Source organism: Lepus europaeus, chromosome 12 (assembly GCF_033115175.1).
Source record: "Lepus europaeus isolate LE1 chromosome 12, mLepTim1.pri, whole genome shotgun sequence".
Classification (NCBI taxonomy): domain Eukaryota; kingdom Metazoa; phylum Chordata; class Mammalia; order Lagomorpha; family Leporidae; genus Lepus; species Lepus europaeus.
The window spans coordinates 21937161-21961591 of NC_084838.1; the positions used below are offsets into that span (position 1 = coordinate 21937161).

The window sequence follows — 24431 nt, forward strand, 5'->3', positions numbered from 1 at the left end:
TAAATAATAGTCAATTGTAAATATGGGGGGCCTTTAAAAAGTTTATGGAAAATGACATATTATGAAAAAACTGAATAGATTTCAAAACTTGCACCATTTTCCATCAAAGTTTTTGAAGTGTGTGTATATAAATGCATAGATGCATACATAGATACACACACACACACACATATATATATATACACACATGTGTATGTGTATTTGTGTGAGACCTTTTGTTTGTCCATTCATCTGTTGATGGACACCACTTGGATGGATTCTTTCAGGTTCTGATGTGATTAAATACTGCTGTGAACATGGATGTACAGAGAAAGAGAGGCAGAGAGATAAAGAGTTTTTTAAAAAGAGTTATTTACTTGAGAGGCAGAGTTACAGACAGAGGGAGAGACACAGAAAGAGGTCTTCCACCCAGTAGTTCACTCCACAGGTGGATGCAATAGCTGGGTCTTAGCTGATCCGAAGCCAGGAGCCAGGAGCTTCTTGCAGGTCTCACATGGGTACAGGTGCCCAAGCACTTGGGCCATCTTCTACTGCTTTCCTAGGCCATAGCAGGGAGCTGGAGCAAAAGTGGAGCAGCTGGGACTCGAACTAGTGCCCATATGGGATGCCAGCGCCACAACCAGATGCTTAACCTACTAGACCACAGTGCTGGCCCCAAGAAAGAAATCTTCCCTCCGCTGGTCTGGGCCAAATTAGAAGCCAAGAGCTTCATCCAGGTCTCTAACGTAGGTCCAGGGGCCTAAGGACGTGGGCCATCCTCTGCTGATTTCCCAGGCACATTATCAGGGAGCTGGGTCAGTAGTAGCTCAGTTGGGACTTGAACCAGTGCCCATTTGGGATGGCAGCATCACAGGCAGTGGCTTTACCTACTATGCCACAAAGCTGGCCCCAGTAATAACTGTTTTCACAGAGAAAATACTTTTCTTTTAAAAATGAGATTAATGAGCCAAATTGTATTTATAAAGATACATTAGTTTAATATTTTAATATTTTCCTAAGATTTGACTTAATGTGAACTTTTTTCCAGATATTTTCCAAATTTGGCACAGTCTTGAAGATTATCACCTTTACAAAGAATAATCAATTTCAAGCCTTGCTTCAGTATGCTGACCCAGTGAATGCACATTATGCCAAAATGGTAATGAAGATCTGTCTTTTTCATTGCTACTTCATTTACACCTGAAGGAAGCTCTTGTATCTTTCTTGTTCTCCTTCACCATGTTTTTTCTTAAAATTGTAAAATATATGCAATATTTATCTTATTAATAATTTTGAAATATATAATTTCATGTGTTATTTTTTCTAAATTTTATCTTTGTTCATAAGAAATGTTCTCAAATCTCTGTCAACTCATAGATCTGAGACTCACTCCTGTTTTTCATATTTAGGGTTGAGCACAGTAGTACTCTTAATGTGTTCTAACATAGTGTAATTATTGTTGCCCTTATGTCTTCATTACCTCTATTCAGTTAGCCAAAGATTTATTTCACTGTTTTGTAACCATATCCAGTATTCATTCTTGTTGAGCACTAAATTAGAGATGACATTAAATCTTAGGAAATATGCTGCTATCTGTTCATGTTGTCTTCTAGTAAGTGCATGAATGCCTGACATTTAAAACAAGATGTAAAACTTCACATTCAATTTGGATGTACGAGACACATCTCCTATTGAGATCTGTCCATATCCCAAATTGTGTTGTGGATCCATGTCTGAATTACTTTTAATTTTGGCTTAAAGATAGGTTTTCTATAGCACGCAGTGTCTGACATTTCCTTAGGAATATCCCTTTCTATTTGCTATATAGTCTACCTGCATATATTATCTTATACCATTATCACGACATTCTTGTCAGTGATTATTATTGTAAATCTGAGGTTTTGTGTGTGTGTGTGTATTTTTTTTTTTTATGTAGTTTGGTTCCTTGTATATGTTTTATAAATTTGAGCATTTGTGGAATGTAAGTAGCAACAAATAACTTTGGTAAGCCAAAGGAAGGATTACTGACTTTTGGTCAGAACTGATTCCAAATTTCTCTTCGCTTATTATTCTATATAATAAAGTAAAATTTAAAAATTATTTATTTATTTTTTTGAAAGAGTTTACAGGGACAGATGGAGAGATAGAGAGGTCTTCCATCTGCTGGTTCACACCCCAAATGGCCACAATGGCTAGAGCTGAGCCGGTCCAGGAGCCAGGAGCTTCTTCTAGGTCTCCATGTGGGTGCAGTGGTCCAAAGACTTGGGCCAAATTCTGCTGCTTTCCCAAGTGCTTTAATAGGGAGCTGGACAGGAAGTGGAGCAGCCAAGACTCAAACCCTTGCCCATATGGGATGCTGGCATTGTATAGGCAGCAGCTTTACCCACTATGCTACAATGCCACCCCACAAAATAAATTTAAGAGAAAAAATATGAAATGGTAGTTAAACTTGTGTTTCTGTAGTTCTGCGAAGTACCATTTTAGAAAGGTGTGTGTGTTTTTTTTTTTTTTTTTTTTTTTTTTTTTTTTTTTTGACGGGCAGAGTGGACAGTGAGAGAGAGAGACAGAGAGAAAGGTCTTCCTTTCCCGATGGTTCACCCTCCAGTGGCCGCCATGGCCGGCGCGCTGCGGCCAGCACACCGCGCTGATCTGAAGGCAGGAGCCAGGTGCTTCTCCTGGTCTCCCATGGGGTGCAGGGCCCAAGCACTTGGGCCATCCTCCACTGCACTCCAGGGTCATAGCAGAGAGCTGGCCTGGAAGAGGGGCGACTGGGACAGAATCCGGCACCCCGACCGGGACTAGAACCCGGTGTGCCGGCACCGCTAGGCAAAGGATTAGCCTATTGAGCCACGACGCCGGCTGAAAGGTTTTATTTTATCTTAACCCATATAAACTATACTAGAATGAATTAAGATGAAAGTTGAAAATAGATTTAAACATTAGCTAGTACTTCTGTAATATAAGTATACAGTAATTTTCCAAGCCTTTTTACATTTTTGTTTTCATCTCTGTGCAAATAGTACTATTTTTGTTACTTACATATAAAAAACAAGATTTCTTTTTTCTCCCTTAGATTCAAACAATTAGTGACATAAAAATGGAAGTCTTTGGTTTTTAGTTCAGTGCTCACTGCTTGACACCTACATGCCACTGTTGTTAAAGTGAGAGCAATTTGATTTGTCAGTGTTATTCTTGTGTCAAAACATCAGCCCTTTTTCACATACTTTAGGCTCTGGATGGCCAGAATATCTATAATGCATGCTGCACTCTGCGTATTGACTTCTCCAAGCTCACCAGCCTTAATGTGAAATACAATAATGACAAGAGCAGAGACTTCACTCGCTTAGACCTTCCTACTGGTGATGGTCAGCCATCCCTTGAACCCCCTATGGCTGCTGCTTTTGGTGAGTAGTTCCTTTTGAGGGCACAAAGCAAGTTTTCTGAGTTACAAGTTTCATTTATTCTCCTGTATATCAGTTAGCCTTTTTCTTCCTAGATTCTCTTTAGGATTTCTAAAGTAAAGGAACAATCATAGAAGGAACTGTGCTCAGTAATTAAATCTTAGTGTGGATCCAACATGGGAAGCGGGATACACAGAAGACTCATAGAATGGCAGATGTCCTAAATAGCACTCTGGCCTCAGAATCAGCCCTTAAGGCATTCGGATCTGGCTGAAGAGCCCATGAGAGTATTGTAGGCATGGAAAGCCAAGATACCATGGAAAAGAAAAAAAAAAGAAAAAAAAAAAAAAAGACCTAAATGAAAGATCTCTGCTAGTGAGATCCCAGTGGAAAGAACAGGGCCATCAAAGAAGGAGGTACCTTTCTCTAAAGAGAGGAGAGAACTTCTACTTTGACTATGACCCTGTCGGAATAAGATCAAAGTCGGCGAACTCAAAAGGCTTCCATTGCCTTGGCAACTCGTGACTAGAACCTAATGGAGATTACCGACACCATAAACAAGAGTGTCAAATTGTTAAGTCAACAACAGGAGTCACTGTGTACTTACTTCTCATGTGGGATCTGTCCTTAATGGGTTATCCAATGTGAAGTAATGCTATAACTAGTACTGAAACAGTATTTTACACTTTGTGTTTCTGTGTGGGTGCAAACTCATGAAATCTTTACTTAATATATACTGAATCAATCTTCTGTATATAAAGATAATTGAAAATGAATCTTGATGTGAATGGAATGGAAGAGGGAGCGGGAGATGGGAGGGGTGTGAGTGGGAAGGAAGTTATTGGGGGGAAGCCATTGTAATCCATAAACTGTATTTTGGAAATTTATATTTACTAAATAAAAGTTATAAAAAAAAGAAATATAAAAAAAAATTTAGTGTCAGGAGGGTGTATTTATTAGTTAGCAAAACAAGTAGATAGTCTGAAATTGAGGTAGAATTTGTTTTCTAAAACTTCTTTATAAAAGATTTATTTATTTATTTGAAAGTCGGAGTTACCCAGAGAGAGGAGAGGCAGAGAGAAAGAGAAAGAGAGGTCTTCCATCCTCTGGTTCACTCCCCAATTGGCTGCAATGGCCAGAGCTGTGCCAATCCAAAACCAGGAGCCAGAAGCTTATTCTGGGTCTCCCACGTGGGTGCAGGGGTCCAAGGACTTGGGCCATCTTCTACTTCTTTCCTAGGCCACAGCAGAGAGCTGGATCAGAAGTGGAGCACCCGGGTCTCGAACTGGTGCCCATATGGGATGCCAGTGCTTCAGGCCTGGGTGTTAACCCACTGCGCCATAGCTCTGGCCCCTCTAAAACTCATTTTACTCATTTTTGTAAGGCAGGCAACTACTTGATTCAAATTAATAGTCCTTTATAATAGCATTTATTTTAAGTATATTGGTTTATGACTAACAGGATTTTACCCTAAGTGCTCTTGAGGGAAGTATTTTTTTTTACATTTTTAAGTGGTAGTATTTTAAATCAAGGACCTAAACTCTCGTATATTTTTTAAAAGAATTTATTTTATCGTGTTTCATTTTTTAAAACATTAGGAGGTCCATCTTACGATCTCAGAAGTTACATTTTGTATTAATAAGAGTACAGCCTTTTAAATAATCTTTGTAAATGTACCCTCTAAGAGTTTACCTCTTTTATTTAAAATAAGCTTTTACATAAAGCAAAATAATGGCCTAGTTTGAATTAATCATTAGTTAATATATGCTACTTTTTGGATGTGTATCTCTCAAAAGTGTGGTTTATTATTTAGATAAATATTGTTTTATTACTGTTTTGTGATTTTTCCTTTTCCAAATAATACTTAAAATAGTGCTGATTTGGACTTTCAGCAATATTTTGTCCTTTTTTTTTTTTTTTTAAACAGATGAGGAAATTAATGATATAAGACAACCAAATAATTGTCTAACATTTTCTAGGAAATTATATCTATTTTTTTAAAAGATTTATTTATTTACTTGAAAGTCAGAGTTACACAGAGAGAGAGAGAGAGAGAGAGAGAGAGAGAGGTCTTCCATTCACTGGTTCACTCCCCAGTTGGTCACAACTGCCAGAGCTGTGCCGATCTGAAGCCAGGAGCCAGGAGCTTCTTTTGGGTCTCCCTCTTGGGCGTAGGGGCCCAAGGACTTGGGCCATCTTGCACTGCTTTTCCAGGCCATAACAGAGTTGGATCGGTAGAGGAGCAGCCGGGACTAGAATTGGTGCCCATATGGGATGCCAGCATGTCAGGCCAGGGCTTTAACCCACTGCGCCACAGTGCCAGCCCCAATTATATCTATTTTAAAGTAAAAACTTTTTGTTGTTTACCATTTAAAAAGTCAAGTGAATTATTCCATACATATTCCTAAAGTTGTAAAAATTTCTATTGTAGTCTCTTTGACCAAATTTTTGTGTTTTATATGTTACCTGTCCTAAGCTGTGTGTCTGATTTGGCTAAATCATAAGTCTTTCTCACTATCATTTTAGTAAGAAATGATAGAAATTGTAGCCAATTCAAACTTGCCAAAATTTGACTATTGAATTCCAATAATTAAATATGTACCCTTGGTTTAATTAATGTGTTCTGCATTATGGGAAGAGGAAATTTTTAAAATATGACTAGGACTTTTATTTTCTGTATATGAAATATCTTTTTCATTTTGTTATTAATTAATCCTTAGTTATTGCCAAACAATGTTGGTATCCTACGAGAAGTCATTTATTTAACAGATAATGCATTTTAATGTATTGTGTGAAAGTCCTTCTACTCTGCCTCTCACTAGTAATTTACATCATTATTCCCTCCTTGTCTTCTGAAGATTCACACTCTTGACCTTCCTACCTTATGGGCTGTTCTTTCTCTGTTAAGGGTTACCCTTTTAAGTTTCTTTGGCTGAAATCATAGCACTCATTCACTGCTTTTAGTGATAGAGACCATTCTTATAGAACAGGTAAATAAAATATGTACACATACTGAGGAAACCCTCTGCTCCCCTCTTCTGTCCCAAGAAAACCATAGTTGGCTCAAACTTAATGATAATTCTCTTGCTTTTCTGATTTTTTCCTGTTTTGTTTTTTACTATTCACATAGGCCTATATACTACTTCAGTTTGGTGCTGTTATATACAATATTACTGTGAACATTTTTGCATGTGTCCTCTGGACAAGAGCTTTCTCTAGGGAATATAAATGGGAAAGGAATTATTAAGAGTACATAAATTAACTATTTAATAATATGTATTGTTTTTAAAGTGATTGAGCCAATTTAAACCTGCTCTGTTGGACCTTTAACTCTTGACATTATGGCATATGTGTAATGATGTGTTAGCATGGTGATTTCACTTACTTTTCTTGATTACTCATGATACAAAGCATTTTTATTTATCATCCTCCCTTGTAAATGTTCTATTAATTTCTTCTCTCTATTTTTGTTTAGTTTATCTTTTTTCTTGTTTATTAATTCTTTATGTACTCCAGATATTAGTGTTCTGTAATTTATTTGCATAATGTTTGTACTTTTTTCATGTTTAAGAAATTCTCTGTTACTCTGAGATCATAAAGATGTCTACTTATTTTCTAAGGTTTTAATATTCAGATTGCAAGAATAAAAGGAACTCTTTCATATTCTGCTTTTGGATTCCCTAGTTATTAAAAGCATGCCACATTTACTGTCTCATCTGATTATAAATGTATGTATATGTACATATCTACATTTATGTATGGGCGTGTATTTTCTGCTATCCTCAAACCAGTTGAGAGTAAATTGCAGACATGGTACCCTTGTTTCTAAATATATTGTATTATTAGCTAGTACTAAGATCATTCTGACATACATACATTTTAATTGTCAAATTCAGGAAGTCAAAACTCATATAGTACTCTTATCTAATACATAATCTTATTAAAATTTTGTTATCTGTGAAAATAATGCCTTTTATACCAGATTTTCTTCTAGTAAAAATCAAGAGTAGTATTCAGACTAATTCAGACTACTGTCTCTTACAAGTGCTTTTATTTGGAACAGGGTATTTCATAGAATGCCACCCTCATTGTGGTATCTGGTTTTCCCTCACTAGTATATGCATTTTTGGGGCAGAAATACCACTGAAATAATAGTCTCTCACTTCGTTATATCAGGACACACAAGATTTCACTTTATCCCATTCCTGCTGGCAGTATTTGTGTTTTTTGAAGGTTTATTTTAAAGACTTATAGAAAGAAGGAGAGACAGAGAGAAGAGAGAGAGATCTTCCATCCACTGGTTCACTCCCAAAAGGGCTGTAATGGGTAGGGTAGGACCAGGCTGAAGTTGCCAGGAACATAATCTAGGTCTCCCATATAGGTTCATATGGGTTGACAGTGTGACAAGCAGTGGCTTAACTAGCTGCACCACAACACCAGCCCCTCCTCTTGGTGTTTTCTCTTCTTCTTCTTCTTCTTTTTTTTTTTTTTTTTTTTTTTTTTTTGACTGGCAGAGTGGACAGTGAGAGAGAGAGACAGAGAGAAAGGTCTTCCTTTTGCCGTTGGTTCACCCTCCAATGGCCGCTGTGACTGGTGTGCTGCGGCCGGCGCACCGCGCTGATCCAAAGCCAGGAGCCAGGTGCTTCTCCTGGTCTCCCATGGGGTGCAGGGCCCAAGCACTTGGGCCATCCTCCACTGCCTTCCCGGGCCATAGCAGAGAGCTGGCCTGGAAGAGGGGCAACCGGGATAGAATCCAGTGCCCTGACCGGGACTAGAACCCGGTGTGCCAGCGCTGCAAGGCGGAGGATTAGCCTAGTGAGCTGTGGCGCCGGCCTCATTTTTAATTATCTTTATATACAGAAGATCAACTTAGTATATACTAAGTAAAGATTTCAGCAGATTACACCCACAGAGACACACAAAGTAAAAAGTACTATTTGAATGCTAGTTTTACCAATAATTCACATGGCGCAACACATTAAGGACAGAGATCCTACATGGGGAATAAGTGCACAGTGACTCCTGTTGTTGATTTAACAATTGACACTCTTATTTATGATGTCAGTAATCACCCGAGGCTCTTGTCATGAGATGCCATGGCTATGGAAGCCTCTTGAGTTCACAAACTCCGACCTTATTTAGACAAGGCCATAATCAAAGCGGAAGTTCTCTCCTCCCTTCAGAGAAAGGTACCTCCTTTTTTGATGGCCTGTTCTTTCCACTGGGATCTCACTCCCAGAGATCTTTCATTTAGGTGTTTTTTTTTTGCCACAGTGTCTTGGCTTTCCATGCCTGAGAAACTTTCATGGGCTTTTTAGCCAGATCCAAATGCCTTAAGGGCTGATTCTGAGGCCAGAGTGCTCTTTAGGGCATTTGCCATTCTGAGTCTGCTGTGTATCCTGCTTCCCATGTTGGATTGTTCTTCTTTTTAGTTCTATCAGTTAGTATTAGCAGTAACTAGTCTTGTTTATGTGATCCCTTGAACACTTAATCCTATCATTATGATCAATTATGAACTGTAACTGATCATTTTGATTAGTGAGATGGCATTGGTACATGTCACCTTGATGGGATTGAATTGAAATCCCCTGACTGGTTTCTAGCTCTACCATTAGGGATAAGTCCAAGTGAGCATGTGCCAAACTGTACATCACCGTTCTCTCTTATTCCCACTCTTATTTTTAACAGGGATCAATTTTCAGTTACCCTAAACACCTAAGAATAATTGTGTTTTAATTAAAGAGTTCAACCAATGGTATTAAGTAAAAAAAGAAAATACTAAAAGCATAAAATAGTAAGATGTTCCTTGACAGTCAGGACAAGGGCTGATCAAATCATTGTTTCTCATAGTGTCAGTTTCACTTTTACAGGTTTCCTTGTAGGTGCTCAGTTAGTTGTCACAGATCAAGGAAAACATATGATATTTGTCCCTTTGGGACTGGCTTATTTCACTCAACAGATGTTTTCCAGATTCCTCCATTTTGTTGCAAATGACCGGATTTCATTTTTTTTTTTTATTGCTGTATAGTATTCTATAGAGTACATATACTATAGTTTTTTCTCCAGTCTTCTGTTGATGGGCATTTAGGTTGATTCCATGTCTTAGCTTTTGTGAATTAAGGTACAGATAGCTCTTTCATTTGCCAGCTTATTTTCCCTTGGGTAAATTCCAAGGAGTGGGATGGCTGGGTCGTGTGGTAGGGCTATATTCAGGTTTCTGAGGAATCTCCAAACTGTCTTCCATAGTGGCTTTACCAGTTTGCATTACCACCAACAGTGTGCCTTTTTCCCCACATCCTCAATAGCATCTGTTGTTAGTTGATTTCTGTATGTAAGCCATTCAAACCAGGGTGACATGAAACCTCATTGTGGTTTTGATTTGCATTTCCCTGATGGCTAGTGATCCTGAAAATTTTTTCATGTGTCTGTTGGCCGTTTGGATTCCCTCTTTTGAAAAATGTCTATTTAGGTCCTTAGCCCATCTCTGTTGCTGTGGATTCATTCTGAGAGAAGAAACATGGTGGGGGCAGGAGGCACAGAGTCACAACACAGACACTGGGAGTCAGGTGAAAGCAGGGCTAGAGGCGAGCAGCTAGCAGACTCGTTTATTTCAGTTGGTGCAGTAGCTTATACAGCCGAGGCAGCCAATCCTGTCAAGGGGTGGTTTATGCCCTAACCAATCACAGCCTGTTGCCAGGCAGGCTCCTTTGCCAGGTGAGTTCTAAAGCCATTCCTGAATAACTGATGCTTGCTTGCCAGCAACCATCTTGGCATGGCCTTCTCATTCCACCACATTTCTCTTAAGTGGTTGTTTGTTTTGTTGTTGTGGAGTTTCTTGATCTCTTTGTAGATTCTGGTTGTTAATCCTTTATCAGTTGCATAATTTGCAAATATTTTCTCCCATTCTGTCAATTGCCTCTTCACTTTCTTGACTGTTTCTTTTGCAGTACAGAAACTTCTCAATTTGATATAATCCCAGTTGTTAATTTTGCCTTTGATTGCCTGTGCTTCTGGGGTCTTTCCCAAGAAGTCTTTGCCTGTGCCTATATCTTGCAGGGTTTCTCCAATGTTCTCTAATAATTTGATGGTGTTGGGTCATAGAGTTAGATCTTTAATCCATGTTGAGTGGATTTTTGTGTAAGGTGTGTAAGGTAGGGGTCTTGCTTCATACTTCTGCATGTGGAAATCCAGTTTTCCCAGCACCATTTGTTGAATGACTGTTCTTGCTCCAGGAATTCGTTTTAGCTGCTTGATCAAATATAAGTTGGTTGTAGATGTTTGGATTGATTTCTGGTGTTTCTATTCTGTTCCACTGGTCTATCCATCTGTTTCTGTACCAGTACCGTGCTGTTTTGATTATAACTGCCCTGTAGTATGTCTAGAAATCTGGTATTGTGATACTTGCAGCTTTGTTTTTGTTGTACAAGATTGCTTCAGCTATTTGAGGTCTTCTGGACCTCCATATGAGTGTCATCATTTTTTCCAGATCTGAGAAGAATGCCTTTGGTATTTTGATTGCTATTGCATTGAATCTATAGAGTACAAATACTATAAATCTCACTTGGTCTGGGTGGATGATCTTTCTTATGTTGTTGAATTCTATTGGCCAGAATTTTATTGAGGATTTTTGCATCTGTGTTCATTAGAGAAATTGGTCTGTAATTCTCTTTCTATGCTGCAGCTTTTTCAGGTTTAGGAATTAAAGTAATACTGGCTTTCAATTTTTTTGAATAGTTTGAGAAGAATTGGAGTTAGTTCTTCTGGTAGAATTCAGCAGTGAATCCATCCGTTCCTGGGCTTTTCTTTATTGGGAAGGCCTTTATTACTGATTCAGTTTCTGACTTGGTTATGGGTCCGTTTAGTTTTTCTGTGTCTTCATAGTGCAATTTAGGTAGGTTGTATGTGTCCAGGAATCTATCCATATCTGATAGATTTCCCGGTTTGTTGGCATACAACTCTTTGTAGTAATTTCTGATGACTCTATTTCTGTGGTGTCTGTGGTTATATTCCCTTTTTCATCTCTAATTTTATTGATTAGGCTCTTCTTTTTTTTGGTTAGTTGGACCAATGTTGTGTCAGTTTTATTTATTTTTTCAAAAAACCAGCTCTTCATTTTGCTGATCTTTTGTAATGTTTTTCTGATTCAATTTAATTTTAATTTCTCTTCTACTAGTTTTGAGTTTGGTTTGCTGTAGTTTTTCTGGATCCTTAAGATGCATTGATAGCTCATTTATTTAGTGCCTTTCCAATTGCTTGATGTAGGTAGGCAGTATTACTATAAACTTCCCTCTTAACACTGCTTTTGCGGTATCCCATAAGTTTTGATATATTGTGTTGATATCTTCATTTGCTTACATAAAGTGTCTGATTTCTCTTTTGATCTTTTCTATGACCCACTGTTCATTCAGGAGCATCTTGTTTAGTCTCCATGTGTTTGCATATGTCCTAAGGATTCCAGAGTTCCTCATTTTCAGCTTTATTCTATTGTGGTCTGAGAAGATGCGTGGTATGATTTTGATTCTTTTGAATTTGTTGAGACTTGCTTTATGGCCTAGTATGTGGTGTTTTCTTTGATCACTTATTCAAGTGGTTTCTTCTAGGTTTCATCTCTATAAAGTTACTGGCTTTTTTCGTTGTAATGAATTTACAAGTTGACACTTTCTAAGTATCATGTTCCTTTTTTTTTTTTTTTTTTTTTAAAGATTTATTTATTTATTTCAGAGGCAGAGTTACACACAGAGAGAGAAAGACAGAGAGAGAGGTCTTCCATCCCTAAGTGGCAGCAGTGGCAGAGCTGGGCCAATCTGAAGCCAATAGCTTCATTTGGGTCTCCCTCATGGGTGCAGGGGCCCAAGCACTTGGGTCATCTTCTACTACTTTCCCAGGACATTAGTAAGGAGCTGGATTGGAAGTGGAGTGGCAAGGACTCGAACTGCCTCCCATATGGGATGCTTGTGCCACAGGCAGAGGCTTAACCTGCGCTGGTCCCAGTATTATGTTTCTTATCTATCTATCTGTCTCTTTCTCTCTCTCTTTTTTGTGATCTGTTACTATTATCATTTTGCTGGATATTTTTAGGATTTTTTTTTTTTTTTTTTTGAGAGGTAAAATTACAGACTGAGAGAGGGAGAAAGGTCTTCCATCTGCTGGTGAACTCCCCAAATAGCCACAATGGCCGGAGCTGTGTCGATCTGAAGCCAGGAGCCAAGAGCTTCTTCCAGGTCTCCCATGTGGGTGCAGGGGCCCAAGGACTTGGGCCATCCTCTGCTGCTTTCCCAGGCCGTAGCAGAGAGCTGGATCGGAGGAGGAGCAGCCAGGACTCAACCAGCACCCATATGGGATTCTGCCTTGCAAGCAGAAGATTGACCTACTGTGCCACAGTGCCAGCCTCTCCTTATCTCTTTTCATCTTTCATTTTTGAAACTTTATTTCTGTGGAGGTATGGTGATTTGCTAAGTCCGTCATTTCTTCTGCATATGTTAACTGGCATTTTATTCTAAAGAACTTTTTTCTTACCTATTTTACATCAGTATAAGTTTATACATTCTTATTTTATGGGTTATAATTTCTTACTATCATTTTTCAATTTAGACTCAGATTGTCATACATTTGGCCAATGGGAGCCCTTTTACTGGCTTCCATTTTTCTTTGGAATGCCCCCATCTTCATATGAGCATGCTCTTGCTTTCTGTTACAAGATATTTCACACCTTCCATCTCTTTCCTGATCCAGTGCTGGAACCAGTCATTTGTCTGATGAGACCTGGTTCCTCTGAGTGGTGTTTAGAAATCAGTATGTAGGCATTAGATATACTCACTGCTAATAGGGCATCCATACTAGGTGCTTCAAATTGACATGACCAGGACATGTGTGTGTGTGTGTGCTTCATAATGTGCATCTCTGTATGTTAGCTGTCTGCTTCAAGAATGAGAAATCAGATTCCCATTATTGTCAAGCATGTTTACTTATTTACTCAATCCTGCAATACACACAAAAATTAGTTTCAGAATAACTTCAGTTTAATATTTCCTTAACTTATTTTTTTGGACATTATCCCATTGGGTTACTTATCTTTCCTTTTGTTTACCATAAGTTTCAATATCTTATAGTAATTTTTACCATATTCAAGATTATTTTGGCAACTTTTGGCCATATATGCTTGTTATGAACTTTTGGATCAACTCACAAATTTACTCGGAAGAAGCTCTTGGGATTACAGTGAATTTACAAATCAGATACAAGAAAATTGACATCTTCAGGATTGGGTCTTCCATTCTTTGAATGCTGCAAGTTTCTTCATCTAGGTGTTACATCTTTCAGTAGTTCGGTAACTTTTTCCATAAAGGCTTATATGAGGTTTTTGGTGTTGGTAAATTTATTCCTAAGAACTTCTCACTTTCAATATTATTTTACATGGCATAGTGTAGTGAAGAACTGTAGATTTTGGGTTCCTATTGTGGACCTATTTGTGAGCTATGCAAACTTGAGCAAATTTTTGATTGTGTTGTACTACTTTTCCTTTATTATGTGAATCAAAAGCACAATAATAGTACTTACCTATTTAGAGCATGGTCACAAGTAAATATACTTATAAACATAGATTATTTTTTAAAAAATTTATTTACTTGAAAGTCAGAGAGAGGATTATCTTCCATTTGCTCATTTCCCCAAATGCTGGCAACAGCCAGATCTGGGCCAGGTTGAAACCAGGAGCCTGAATGCCCATCAGGTTCTCCCACATAGTTGGCAGGGGTCCAAGTACTTGGGCCATTATCCAATGCCTTCCCAGCCGGATTTGGAAGCAGAGCAGCCTGGACTCAAACTGGTGCTCTGATCTTGAGTGATGAGGTCGCAAGTAGGGGCTTAACTCACCGCAGTGCAAGCCAGCTCTGTGAACATAGTTTTAAATGATGCCTCACATGAGTGCAATGTAAGCATAAAAAGAGAACCTAGAAATATATCCAAACATAAATGCTCAATTAATTTTCAGCACAGTTGCCAGTGTAATTCAGTTGGGAAAGAAATCTTTGTAATTTTTAAAAGATTTATTTATTTATTTGAAAGGCAGAATGATACAGAGAAAGAGATTTTTCATCTGCTGGTTCACTCCCCAAATTGGCCATCACGGCTGGGGCTGGACCAGAACAAGCTAGGAGGCAGGAACTCCCATTTAGGTCTCCCACAGAGGTGGCAGGGACTCAAGTACTTGAGTGGTAATATGCTGCTTCCCAGGCACATTAACAGGAAACTGGTCCCGTTGTCTGCTTACATAAATGTTTCTGCCTTTGTTTTTTTGGGTTAGTTATTCGTTTTACTTGGAGAATTAGTTTAGAGTTGGGGCTTAGGATCAGTTGTGTTTCTTGAAATAGAATCTGCTTGTTTGCAATGTTAAAGATCGGCACTTGGGATAATTTCCACCTAAATTCACACTTCAGTGTTCCTTTGGACTGTCAAGAAATGAAATGTGAATTTGTGTTCCAAATTTTCCCAAGAGCTTCCTTTTGGTTAGAATTTTCAGGGACTTTCTCCCTTATTTCTGCTAAACACAAAGAGAACTTGTAGTCTTCCGAGGGTAGGAGGTGTGGGTAGATGGGGTTATTTTAGGCTTTAATTAATAGTAATAGACTAATGCAGTGAAGTTATCCTTTTGACTTTCCTGGTAGGCTAACCATAGGATTTGCTCTTCCGTGCCACTCCCATGAGGCTGACAAAACCGAAACTCAGTTTTAGACTTTTTGGACTGGTTATTCTTTTATAATATTGTCAGCTTTTATGTTTTGTTTGTTGTTGTTGTTGCTGTTGTTTTGACAGGCAGAGTGGACAGTGAGAGAGAGAGACAGAGAAAGGTCTTCCTTTTTCTGTTGGTTCACCCCGCAATGGGATCAGCACTGCGCTGATCCGAAGTCAAGAGCCAGGTGCTTCCTCCTGATCTCCCATGTGGGTGCAGGGCCCAAGCACTTGGGCCATCCTCCACTGCCTTCCTGGGCCACAGCAGAGAGCTGGCCTGGAAGAGGGGCAACCGGGACAGAATCTGGCGCCCCGACCGGGACTAGAACCCAGTGTGCTGGTGCCACAGGCGGAGGATTAGCCTATTGAGCTGCGGCGCTGGCCCGCTTTTATGTTTTTAAGAAAATCTATATTTGGCTGGCGCCGTGGCTCACTTGCTAATCCTCCACCTGCGGCGCTGGCACCCTGGGTTCTAGTCCCGGTTGGGGCGCCGGATTCTGTCCCGGTTGCTCCTCTTCCAGTCCAGCTCTCTGCTGTGGCCCAGGAGTGCAGTGGAGGATGGCCCAAGTGCTTGGATCCCTGCACCTGCATGGGAGACCGGGGGGAAGTACTCGACTCCTGGCTTTGGATTGGCACAGGGCCGGCTGTAGCGGCCATTAGGGGAGTGAACCAGCAGAAGGAAGAGCTTTCTCTCTGTCTCTCTCTCTCTCTCTCACTGTCTATAACTCTACCTGTCAAATAAAAAAAAAAAATGTAATGACACCTTTTTAAAAGCTGTTTAATTAACACATAATAATTGTATGTAGGTGACTGGCATTGGGGTATACCAGATAAAGCTTTCACTTAACGGCACTGGTATACAGTAGCGGACTGCATGTTTGAGTTCTGCCTGCTCTGCTTCTGATCCAGCTTCCTGCTAATGTGCCTGGGAAGGCAGTTCTGCCACCCATGTGGGAGACTAGGAAGAATTTTTGGCTTTTGGCTTCAGCCTAGCCCAAAGCTGGCTATTGCAGGCATTTGGGAAGTGTCTCTCTTTCTCTTTCTCTTTCTCTTTCTCTTTCTCTTTCTCTTTCTCTTTCTCTTTCTCTTTCTCTTTCTCTTTCTCTTTCTCTTTCTCTTTCTCTCTTTCTCTCTTTCTCTCTCTTTCTCTCTCTTTCTCTCTCTTTCTCTCTCTTTCTCTCTCTCTCTCTCTCTCTCTTCTCTCACACTCTTCTCTGTTACCTGCCTTTGAAATAAATAAATCTTAAATAACTATATATATTTATAGAGCATAGTGTAATAATTCAATATAAGTATGTGATGTGCATGATCAGATCAGGATAATTAGCATTTCTTTGTGATGGGCAAATATTTTAAAGCATAATTGTTGGCTGGCGCCACGGCTCACTAGGCTAAATCCTCTGTCTGCGGTGTCGGCACCCCGGGTTCTAGTCCCGGTCGGGGCGCCAGATTCTGTCCCGGTTGCTCCTCTTCCAGTCCAGCTCTCTGCTGTGGCCCTGCACCCACGTGGGAGACCAGGAGGAAGCACCTGGTTCCTGGCTTCAGATCAGCGCGGTGCACCGGCCGCAGTGCACTGGCCGTAGCAGCCATTGGTTGGGTGAACCAATGGAGAGAAGACCTTTCTCTCTGTCTCTGTCTCTCTCTCACTGACTCTGCCTGTCAAAAAAAAATAATAATAATTGTGATTGTATTGTATTATTTATGGAACATACTCTATAATGTCATTTTTTTAAAGATTTTATTTATTTATTTGAGAGGTAGAGTTATAGACAGTGAGAGGGAGAGGCAGAGAAGAAAGGTCTTCCTTCGGTTGGGTGACTTCCCAGTTGATCTCAACGGCCGGAACTGCACTGATTTGAAGCCAGGAGCCCACACAGTTGCAGGGGCTCAAGCACTTGGGCCATTTTTTACTGCTTTCCGAGGCCACAGCAGAGAGCTGGATTGGAAGAGGAGCAGCCGGGACTAGAACCAGCAAGCATATGGGATGCCGGCGCCACAGGTGTAGGATTAACCTACTGCACCATGGAGCCAGCCCCTATAATGTCATTTTTAAAGATTTTTTATTAATGTGAAGAGATCAGATTTCATGTACTTTTAAAAAAAGATTTATTTATTTGAGAGAGAGAGACAGAAATGTCTTCCATCTGTGATTCACTCCCCAAATGGCTGCAATGGCTGGGGCTGGGCCAGGCCAAAGCCAGGAGCCCAGAGCTTTACTGGGTCTCCCACATGGGTGTAGGGCCCAAACACTTGGCGCTGTCTTCTGCTTTCCCACACACGTTAGTAGGGAGCTGGATTGGAAGTGGAGGAAGCACATCTCAAAGTGGTACCCATATGGAATGCTAGTGTGACAGGCAGAGACTTAACCTGCTATGCCACAATACCAGCCCCCTATTTCATTCTTAGGTTTTGTTTGTTTGTTTGTTTTGTTTGTTTGTTTGTCTTTTTGTTTTTGTTTTTTGTTTTTTGGGTTTTTTTTTCATTTGCAAGGCAGAGTGACAGAGATCTTTTAGTTGTGGTTTGCTCCCCAAATCCTAACATCTATGGGTAGGCCCGACCAACACTAGGAGTCAGGAGCCCTATCTGGGTCTCCTACCTGCACAGCAGGGACCCAGGTGTTTGGGCTGTCACTCGCTGCCTTGGAGATGCATTAGCAGGAAGCTGGATCAGAAGTGCAGGGCACCTGAGACTCAAACCTGCACTGTAATATGGAATGTGGTATCTTAAGCAACAGTTTAACTTGCTGTGTTTGATCATTTTTATTGGCTTTCTCTTGTTTAGTGACTCACCATGACTTAATTGTTAGCCAGTTTGGACATTAATCTTGTTAACAAATATTCTTGTTAATCATACGTTACTTGGGAACAGTGATTTAAAATTTGCCCTTGCTAATTGTTTGCTAATCTTTTATTTATCTGTTGAAAGCTCTGTGATAGTTCTTTTAGAGTCTTTCCTCTTTTCTCTAAAATCTGCTGTTAACGTTCTGCCCCATTCTCCACAGCAGCCACCTGTGAAAGCCACTTTGCTACGTTTAACACTGCCCCCCATCATCTGTGGTTTGTTTACAGCAGTTAATGTGTATTTTTCTTCCGTACCATGTCTATAGTTGTGAATTAGCTATTGCAGTCTTCCTCCACATGTCTTCTAGCTAGGGCCCCGGCTGAAGGTGTCACCCTTTGTTGGGATGTGACATCCTTGTGGCAGAGATTAAAGAATGAGAGAGCTGTTCTGAACCCATAATGCTTCTTGAAACTTCTGTGCAGAGATGATATGTGTCATTCCTGTCTATTTTATTGGCAAAACATACTTCATGATCAAGGCCAGTGTGAATTGCATCAGAATGTATGCTCCTCCCATAGAAGAAACCAGGAGTTACAGGACTGACCAGAGTTGCTGAACACAGCAGTAATTACCCATTTTTTCCTCTTTTTTTCTTTCTTTTTAAGATCTTGTTTATTTGAGAGATAGTGTTATGGACAGAGAGGGAGAGACGAGAAAGGTCTTTCATCCGCTGATTCACTCCCCAAATGGCCGCAGTAGCCAGAGCTGGGCTGATCTGAAGCCAGGAGCCAGGAGCTTGTTCCGGGTCTTCCACGCGGGTGCAGGGGCCTAAGCACTTGGGTCATCTTCTGCTGCTTTCCCAGGCCTTAGAAGAGAGCTGGGTCAGAAGAGGAGCAGCTGAGACTCAAACTAGTGCCCATATGAGATGCCAGCACCACAGGCAGAAGCTTAGCCTACTACAACAGCATTGGCCCCAGTAACTACTCATTTCTATCTTGAAGCCTCTTCGTTAAGCTTTTCTTTATGCCTTAAATATAATTCTTCCTTTCAGAAAAATGAATTTTTTATCAGTTATTCAGTTATTCCCATTGTTTATCTTCATTTACTATTGATTCTTATTAGTTCTGTGCCTACAGTTTTTATGACTGTATTTTCTTGAGTTCCAATAATGTTATTTATTTAGCAAATTGTGTTAAATCCTTTCCTTTAATGAAGATAAGAAGATTATATTAGCCTTTAACCTTTTAATCTCAGTTCTCACTGTTTCTCTGAAACTCTGTGTAGCTTCATTTCTTTTTGTGACTTATGTTGCAGTTCCCCCCTAACCCCCAGCTGCTTTTTCAGATTGTTCCCCTAGATCCTGAGGTATATAATTCACTGGGTTTTCCCTACTGCTAGAGTTGTTCTCGTTCCCTTCTATACTGTTCTCTATAGGATATTCCTCTTCCTTGTCCTACCACTGAAGTGTGCTCAGAGCTTCTGGCTCTGTCTTCAGCTCTCTTCATTTCTTGTCTTGTGCCCTTTTCATTGGAGCTCTCATTTGTGTGACTTTCCACAGCTGATTTACAAATCTGTATGTTTGCTTACAATCATTATTGTCATTTGTACCCCATCATTTCTACTTGTAGGTATTATTTTTATTTGATTGTCTCAGATCACCTTAAAGTTGGCATGCCCAAAACCAAATTAGTCATTTTTCTATCAGAGCTGGCTCCTGTTTCTGTTGATAGTCACCAACCTTTTTGAAGGAATGGAAAGAGGAGCTCTTATTTAGCATCTACTACACACTAAACACTGCTTTTGATTATATAACCTCAATATCTAGCTTAAATTTTACCTCCAGAGATTCCTTCCAGCTGTCAGAATGAATCCTCTGTGAGCCCTTCCTCTTAATCCACTCAGAGTACATTTGTATTGGTTCACTAGACCCTCAGCACAGGAATCTCCTGTAATTCATACTTTTAGCCTGTAGGCCCCCAAGTTAAGGATCTTACATTTCAGTTTCTCAGCACAGTACAGTTTAAGATTTACTAAATATTAGAAACTTTGTTGCAAATGAGAGCAAGGATCTCAGCCTTGACCAAAGCTAAGTATTAGATAAGCCGTGCTCTTGATCCTTGAACCCACTTATACATTAAGACACCTGTCGAACAGATGTTACCTTGTAACAGAATCTCTTTATCAATAATGTATTTTTAATGTAGCTGTTTTATATTGCTTTGATAGAGGATGTTTATAGAAAATAATGTACTTATGTTGGCTTCTCTTCTGCATTAGGTGCACCAGGAATAATGTCTTCACCATATGCAGGGGCTGCTGGATTTGCCCCAGCCATTGGATTTCCTCAAGCTACAGGTAATTTTTTAAAAATTAATTTCTTATAAAGTTCTGTATTTTCTAGGAAATTGTTCAGATGAAAAGTGTTACATGTGAGGCATTCACAATTAAGGCATTATATGTATCAACCATACAAACTTGTATGGTGCACAGCTTCCATGAGGTTCCAGATAGCACTCTGGTTTCTTATTTTAACTCCAGTTAATTCCATTATGTGATCTGTGTCACTTACATATATTATATATTGCTATAGATACCTGTAATTTGATTATATTAAATAACTAGATTTGCCTTTTCAGTTATATGAAATGTATGAGTTGCTTCTGTCTTTGCTTACCATTTATATTTTGAGCATATTATGTTATTTGTTCTTCAGTGCCTGTGTTGATATTCAGATATACAGGGTGTAATTGGTATGGTAAATATTTGAATTCATAAATGTTTACTATTCAGCTTCTTTAGAAAATCTTTTGTCATTAGTGCTGTTTATTTCAAAGGTTATCTACTTAAAAAAAAAAAAAGATTTATTTATTTGAGAGGCAGAGTTACAGACAGAAAGAGGGAAAGCCAGGGAGAGAGGTCTTCCGTCTGTTGGTATATTCCCCAGATGGCCACAGCTGCTGGAACTGGGCCAGTCAGGAGCCAGGAGCTTCTTTCAGGTTTCCCATATGGGTGCAGGGGCCCAAGCACTTGAGCCATCTTCTTCTTCTTCTTCTTTTTTTTTTTTTTTAAAAAGATTTATTTATTTATTTGAAAGTCAGAGTTACACCGAGAGAGGGAGAGAGGTCTTCCATCTACTAGTTCACTCCCAAATTGTCCGCAATGGCTGGAGCTGCACCGATCCAGAGCAAGGAGCCTCTTCTGGGCCTCCCATGTGGGTTCAGGGGCACAAGGACTTGGGCCCTCTTCTGCTGCTTTCCCAGTCCATAACAGAGAGCTGGATTGGAAGTAGAGCAGCCAGGACACGAACCAGCGCCCATATAGGTTGCCAGCATTGCAGACGGCGGATAAGGATTTACCTGCTACGCCACAGGCCAGACATGAGCCATATTCTGCTTTCCCAGGCGCGTTAGCAGGGAGCTGGATCGGAAGTGAAGCAGCAGGGAGATGAACCGGTACCCATATAGGAAGCTGGCGTCCTAGCTGGCAGCTTTCCCGCTATGCCACAGCACTGGCCCCAAGTTTTGATTTTTTGGTAGCTTTAATTACATCTTGACACATGTTTAATTAAATTCATATTATGTTTGTTCTGTTAAAAGCATCGTTTTTATTTACTTGACATTCTCCAGAGTTTAATTGGTAGATATCTGGAAGTAGTGATACACGTTTTTTCTCATTTCAAGTATTTCTTTTAGACACACTCTGTGTACAGAAACATGACAACAGATATTAAGAAAGATATAAAGCTGAGTAAAGATTGTTTCTGACTTGCAAGGTCTAGTGGAGGCTACACATACACATCCATTCTCATGACAGTGTGACCAACCTGTGCTTTTAACTGATATATGATAGACCTACAGACAGCAAAATGTTCAGGGTTGGGTAGGCTTTGGAGGAGGGTGGTGTCGAGGGCTGCTGGATGTGGATTTCATGGAGAATTACTCCACTTGAGAAGGTGTTCTGCACAGTTTCAAAATTCAGCAGTATGGATGACAGTAGTAATGTCCTTAGATGGTCAAGCAGGATACGCTAGATGTGAAGTATAATTTGTAATTTCATTATATATGTTAATGTGATAAGATTGTCTTGTATAGAGTTTTGAACTTCAAAGAATAACTAAAAGAATCAGTATATTTTACGTGAACTGGAGGCTGTACCTTAGATAATTTTTAAGCTGAGAACAGACAGTGAGACTTCCTGGGAAAGTATGCTGTTTCTAGTGTAGTGTCAGTATTTCAGTGTTATACCATTTTCAGTAATTTCATAATATCTAGGAGAGTAGAGTGCTCTGGAAATCTATGCTACAAGAGAATATTTAATTTTATAGATCTATCATTGCTTGTAATAATGTTTATATAACACTTTACAAGGTCACAAGATGTTTTTCCCAAAGAGCATGTCAGTTAACGCCTCCTAGCATACGTGTTTGTAAATTCTGCTGAAGAACTTTTAAAAAATATATATCTGCTGTCGTGGTAGAAGTCTGTGAAAATTACATCCGCTTGATGGAAAGGTGCTGGAAAATATCTATTTTAAGAAACAGAGAAATAGCGCTTCGAGTTGATAGACCCCCTTGAAAAGCCTAATGGCTTTTTAAAACCAATGAGTGCAGTTACTCTGCAAAGTATGGTATGAATAATAGAGTACTGAGTATGACAGTGTCAGCAAATAAGGAATGAGGCTTCCAGACAGACTTTGTAGGGTAGAAAACCAACCTTCAATATCCTTATAGTAGCCTTGACAGATTTTCTTGTATTTCTGCTCTTTTTTTCAATTATGTACTTAAGTTATATGAAGTTTAGAGTTCTCCAGGTGACTGGAACGTGAAATGCTTTTGATTGTTTTCAAAGGTCTGTCGGTCCCGGCTGTTCCTGGAGCTCTTGGCCCTCTGGCAATCACCTCCTCTGCTGTCACTGGAAGGATGGCCATTCCCGGGGGCAGTGGGGTACCAGGGAATTCCGTTCTGCTTGTCACCAATCTCAATCCCGATGTGAGTTGGGAAGTATATGTAAATGGGCTTTCAGGAGGGGTGTATGGTGGTTTCTGATCTACGTTGTATTCAAGTAAATGCTTAAGTTCGTCTTAAGAATTTTTATAAAAACCCATCATTAGTTTTTATAAAAGAAGTGTAAAGCAATGCTTTTAACAAAATCACCTGTCATCATTACTTTTCAAATAAGTGTATTTTCAACTATTTCAATTAGTCAGATACTTATATTTTCTGTTTATTATCCTTTTCAAACAGCTCATCACACCACATGGACTTTTCATCCTATTTGGTAAGTTAATTTTGCTGTTTTTACTCTTATCTGTACATAGGAATTGAACACATTTCATTCATTTTAGTAATCTTTATTAACTACTTATATATGCCAAGTAGTGTGTTGGACACTTGAGGTTACAGCAGTAAGGCTTAATAGTTACCATGACACAATAGGGGAAAGTTTTTGTAATAGAGGAAATAGAGATGATAACAACATGAGGCAGGGACCCTAATCTAGCTGAGAGAATCAGTAGAAGCGATAGTTCTGCTGGCATATAAGAAGTAAGAGCCAGAAGAGAGTGTGAGGGGTGTGAGTGTCTTTTTGGCAGATACTAGCAATGAGAGAGGGTGGGGAGGAGAACCTACAACCTGGAAGTAAAGGTAGACCACTGGAGAGAGAGACGTATTGAAGCTGGACAGGTGGCATTTTTAACATACATTCCTACTTATATATGGTGATTTATGTTTTATTTTATTAAAAAAGCTTTGTTTTTCACTTTGATTCAGTATTCCAAAAGCTGATTATTTCAGTATTTGCTCTTAATGTTTGTTGTAAATGAAGAAGTTACATCAAAATGATTGGAATCTAAATGGAAGTGTTTCATTGTTGCTGTACTTTTAATTATTACACTAATTTTCCAATCCACAATTTCATTGTACTTTAGAAAAGCTCCATTTTTTTCTATTAAATCAGTGAGTGGGTCTTGAAAACTTGCATTTAAATATTTTAATATTTTGAAACTCACTACTCTTCATTTGAAAGGTTGTCTTTAAAAGAAACATGATCCTACATTTTTGGAGTGGTGACAGTATTTTTTTTTTTTTTTAAGACAATATTGTTGAAGTGTATTTTACAACCATGCAGTTCACCTGCTTCAGGAATGCAGCTGAGTGATTTTCATAATTTACAGAGCTGTGTACAGCCATCACTGCACCCCTGTTTTAGAAGATTTCTATCATTCCAAATAAATTTTTCATGCTCACTTGTAGTCACTATGGAAGCTTTTATCAGTGACACGTTTGAATGATTTTAAGTAATTGTGTATTAATAGTACATTTTCATATGACTCTTTTCTAGCCAAAGCATGTTTTTTTTCCTAAAAGTAGTTAATTTCTCACTTATTTATAAAATATCCACACCTTGAAGAACAAATTATCTGTGTTTACTTTCTAAAGGATATCTACTTGAGCCAGTTGTCACTTCGGAGAAGGGCAGAAATAGCATTTGTCTTTCAGTTCAGTTGCCCTTCAGTGTGTAGCCAGTGCTGATTTGTGTGCCTTGT

The 24431-nt window shown here is 39.3% G+C and overlaps 1 protein-coding gene across 4 annotated transcripts in view; it reads left to right on the forward strand.

Annotated features, from left to right (window-relative positions):
• PTBP3 (polypyrimidine tract binding protein 3) overlaps positions 1-24431 on the forward strand; it is a 110570-nt gene that overhangs the window by 75791 nt on the left and 10348 nt on the right. For all 4 annotated transcript variants that reach the window (XM_062207749.1, XM_062207745.1, XM_062207747.1 and 1 more), the window contains 5 exons: positions 1028-1138; positions 3209-3383; positions 20166-20243; positions 22736-22875; positions 23131-23164. In XM_062207749.1, the coding sequence (XP_062063733.1) occupies positions 1028-1138; positions 3209-3383; positions 20166-20243; positions 22736-22875; positions 23131-23164 (538 nt within the window). The remainder of the gene's footprint in view (positions 1-1027; positions 1139-3208; positions 3384-20165; positions 20244-22735; positions 22876-23130; positions 23165-24431) is intronic.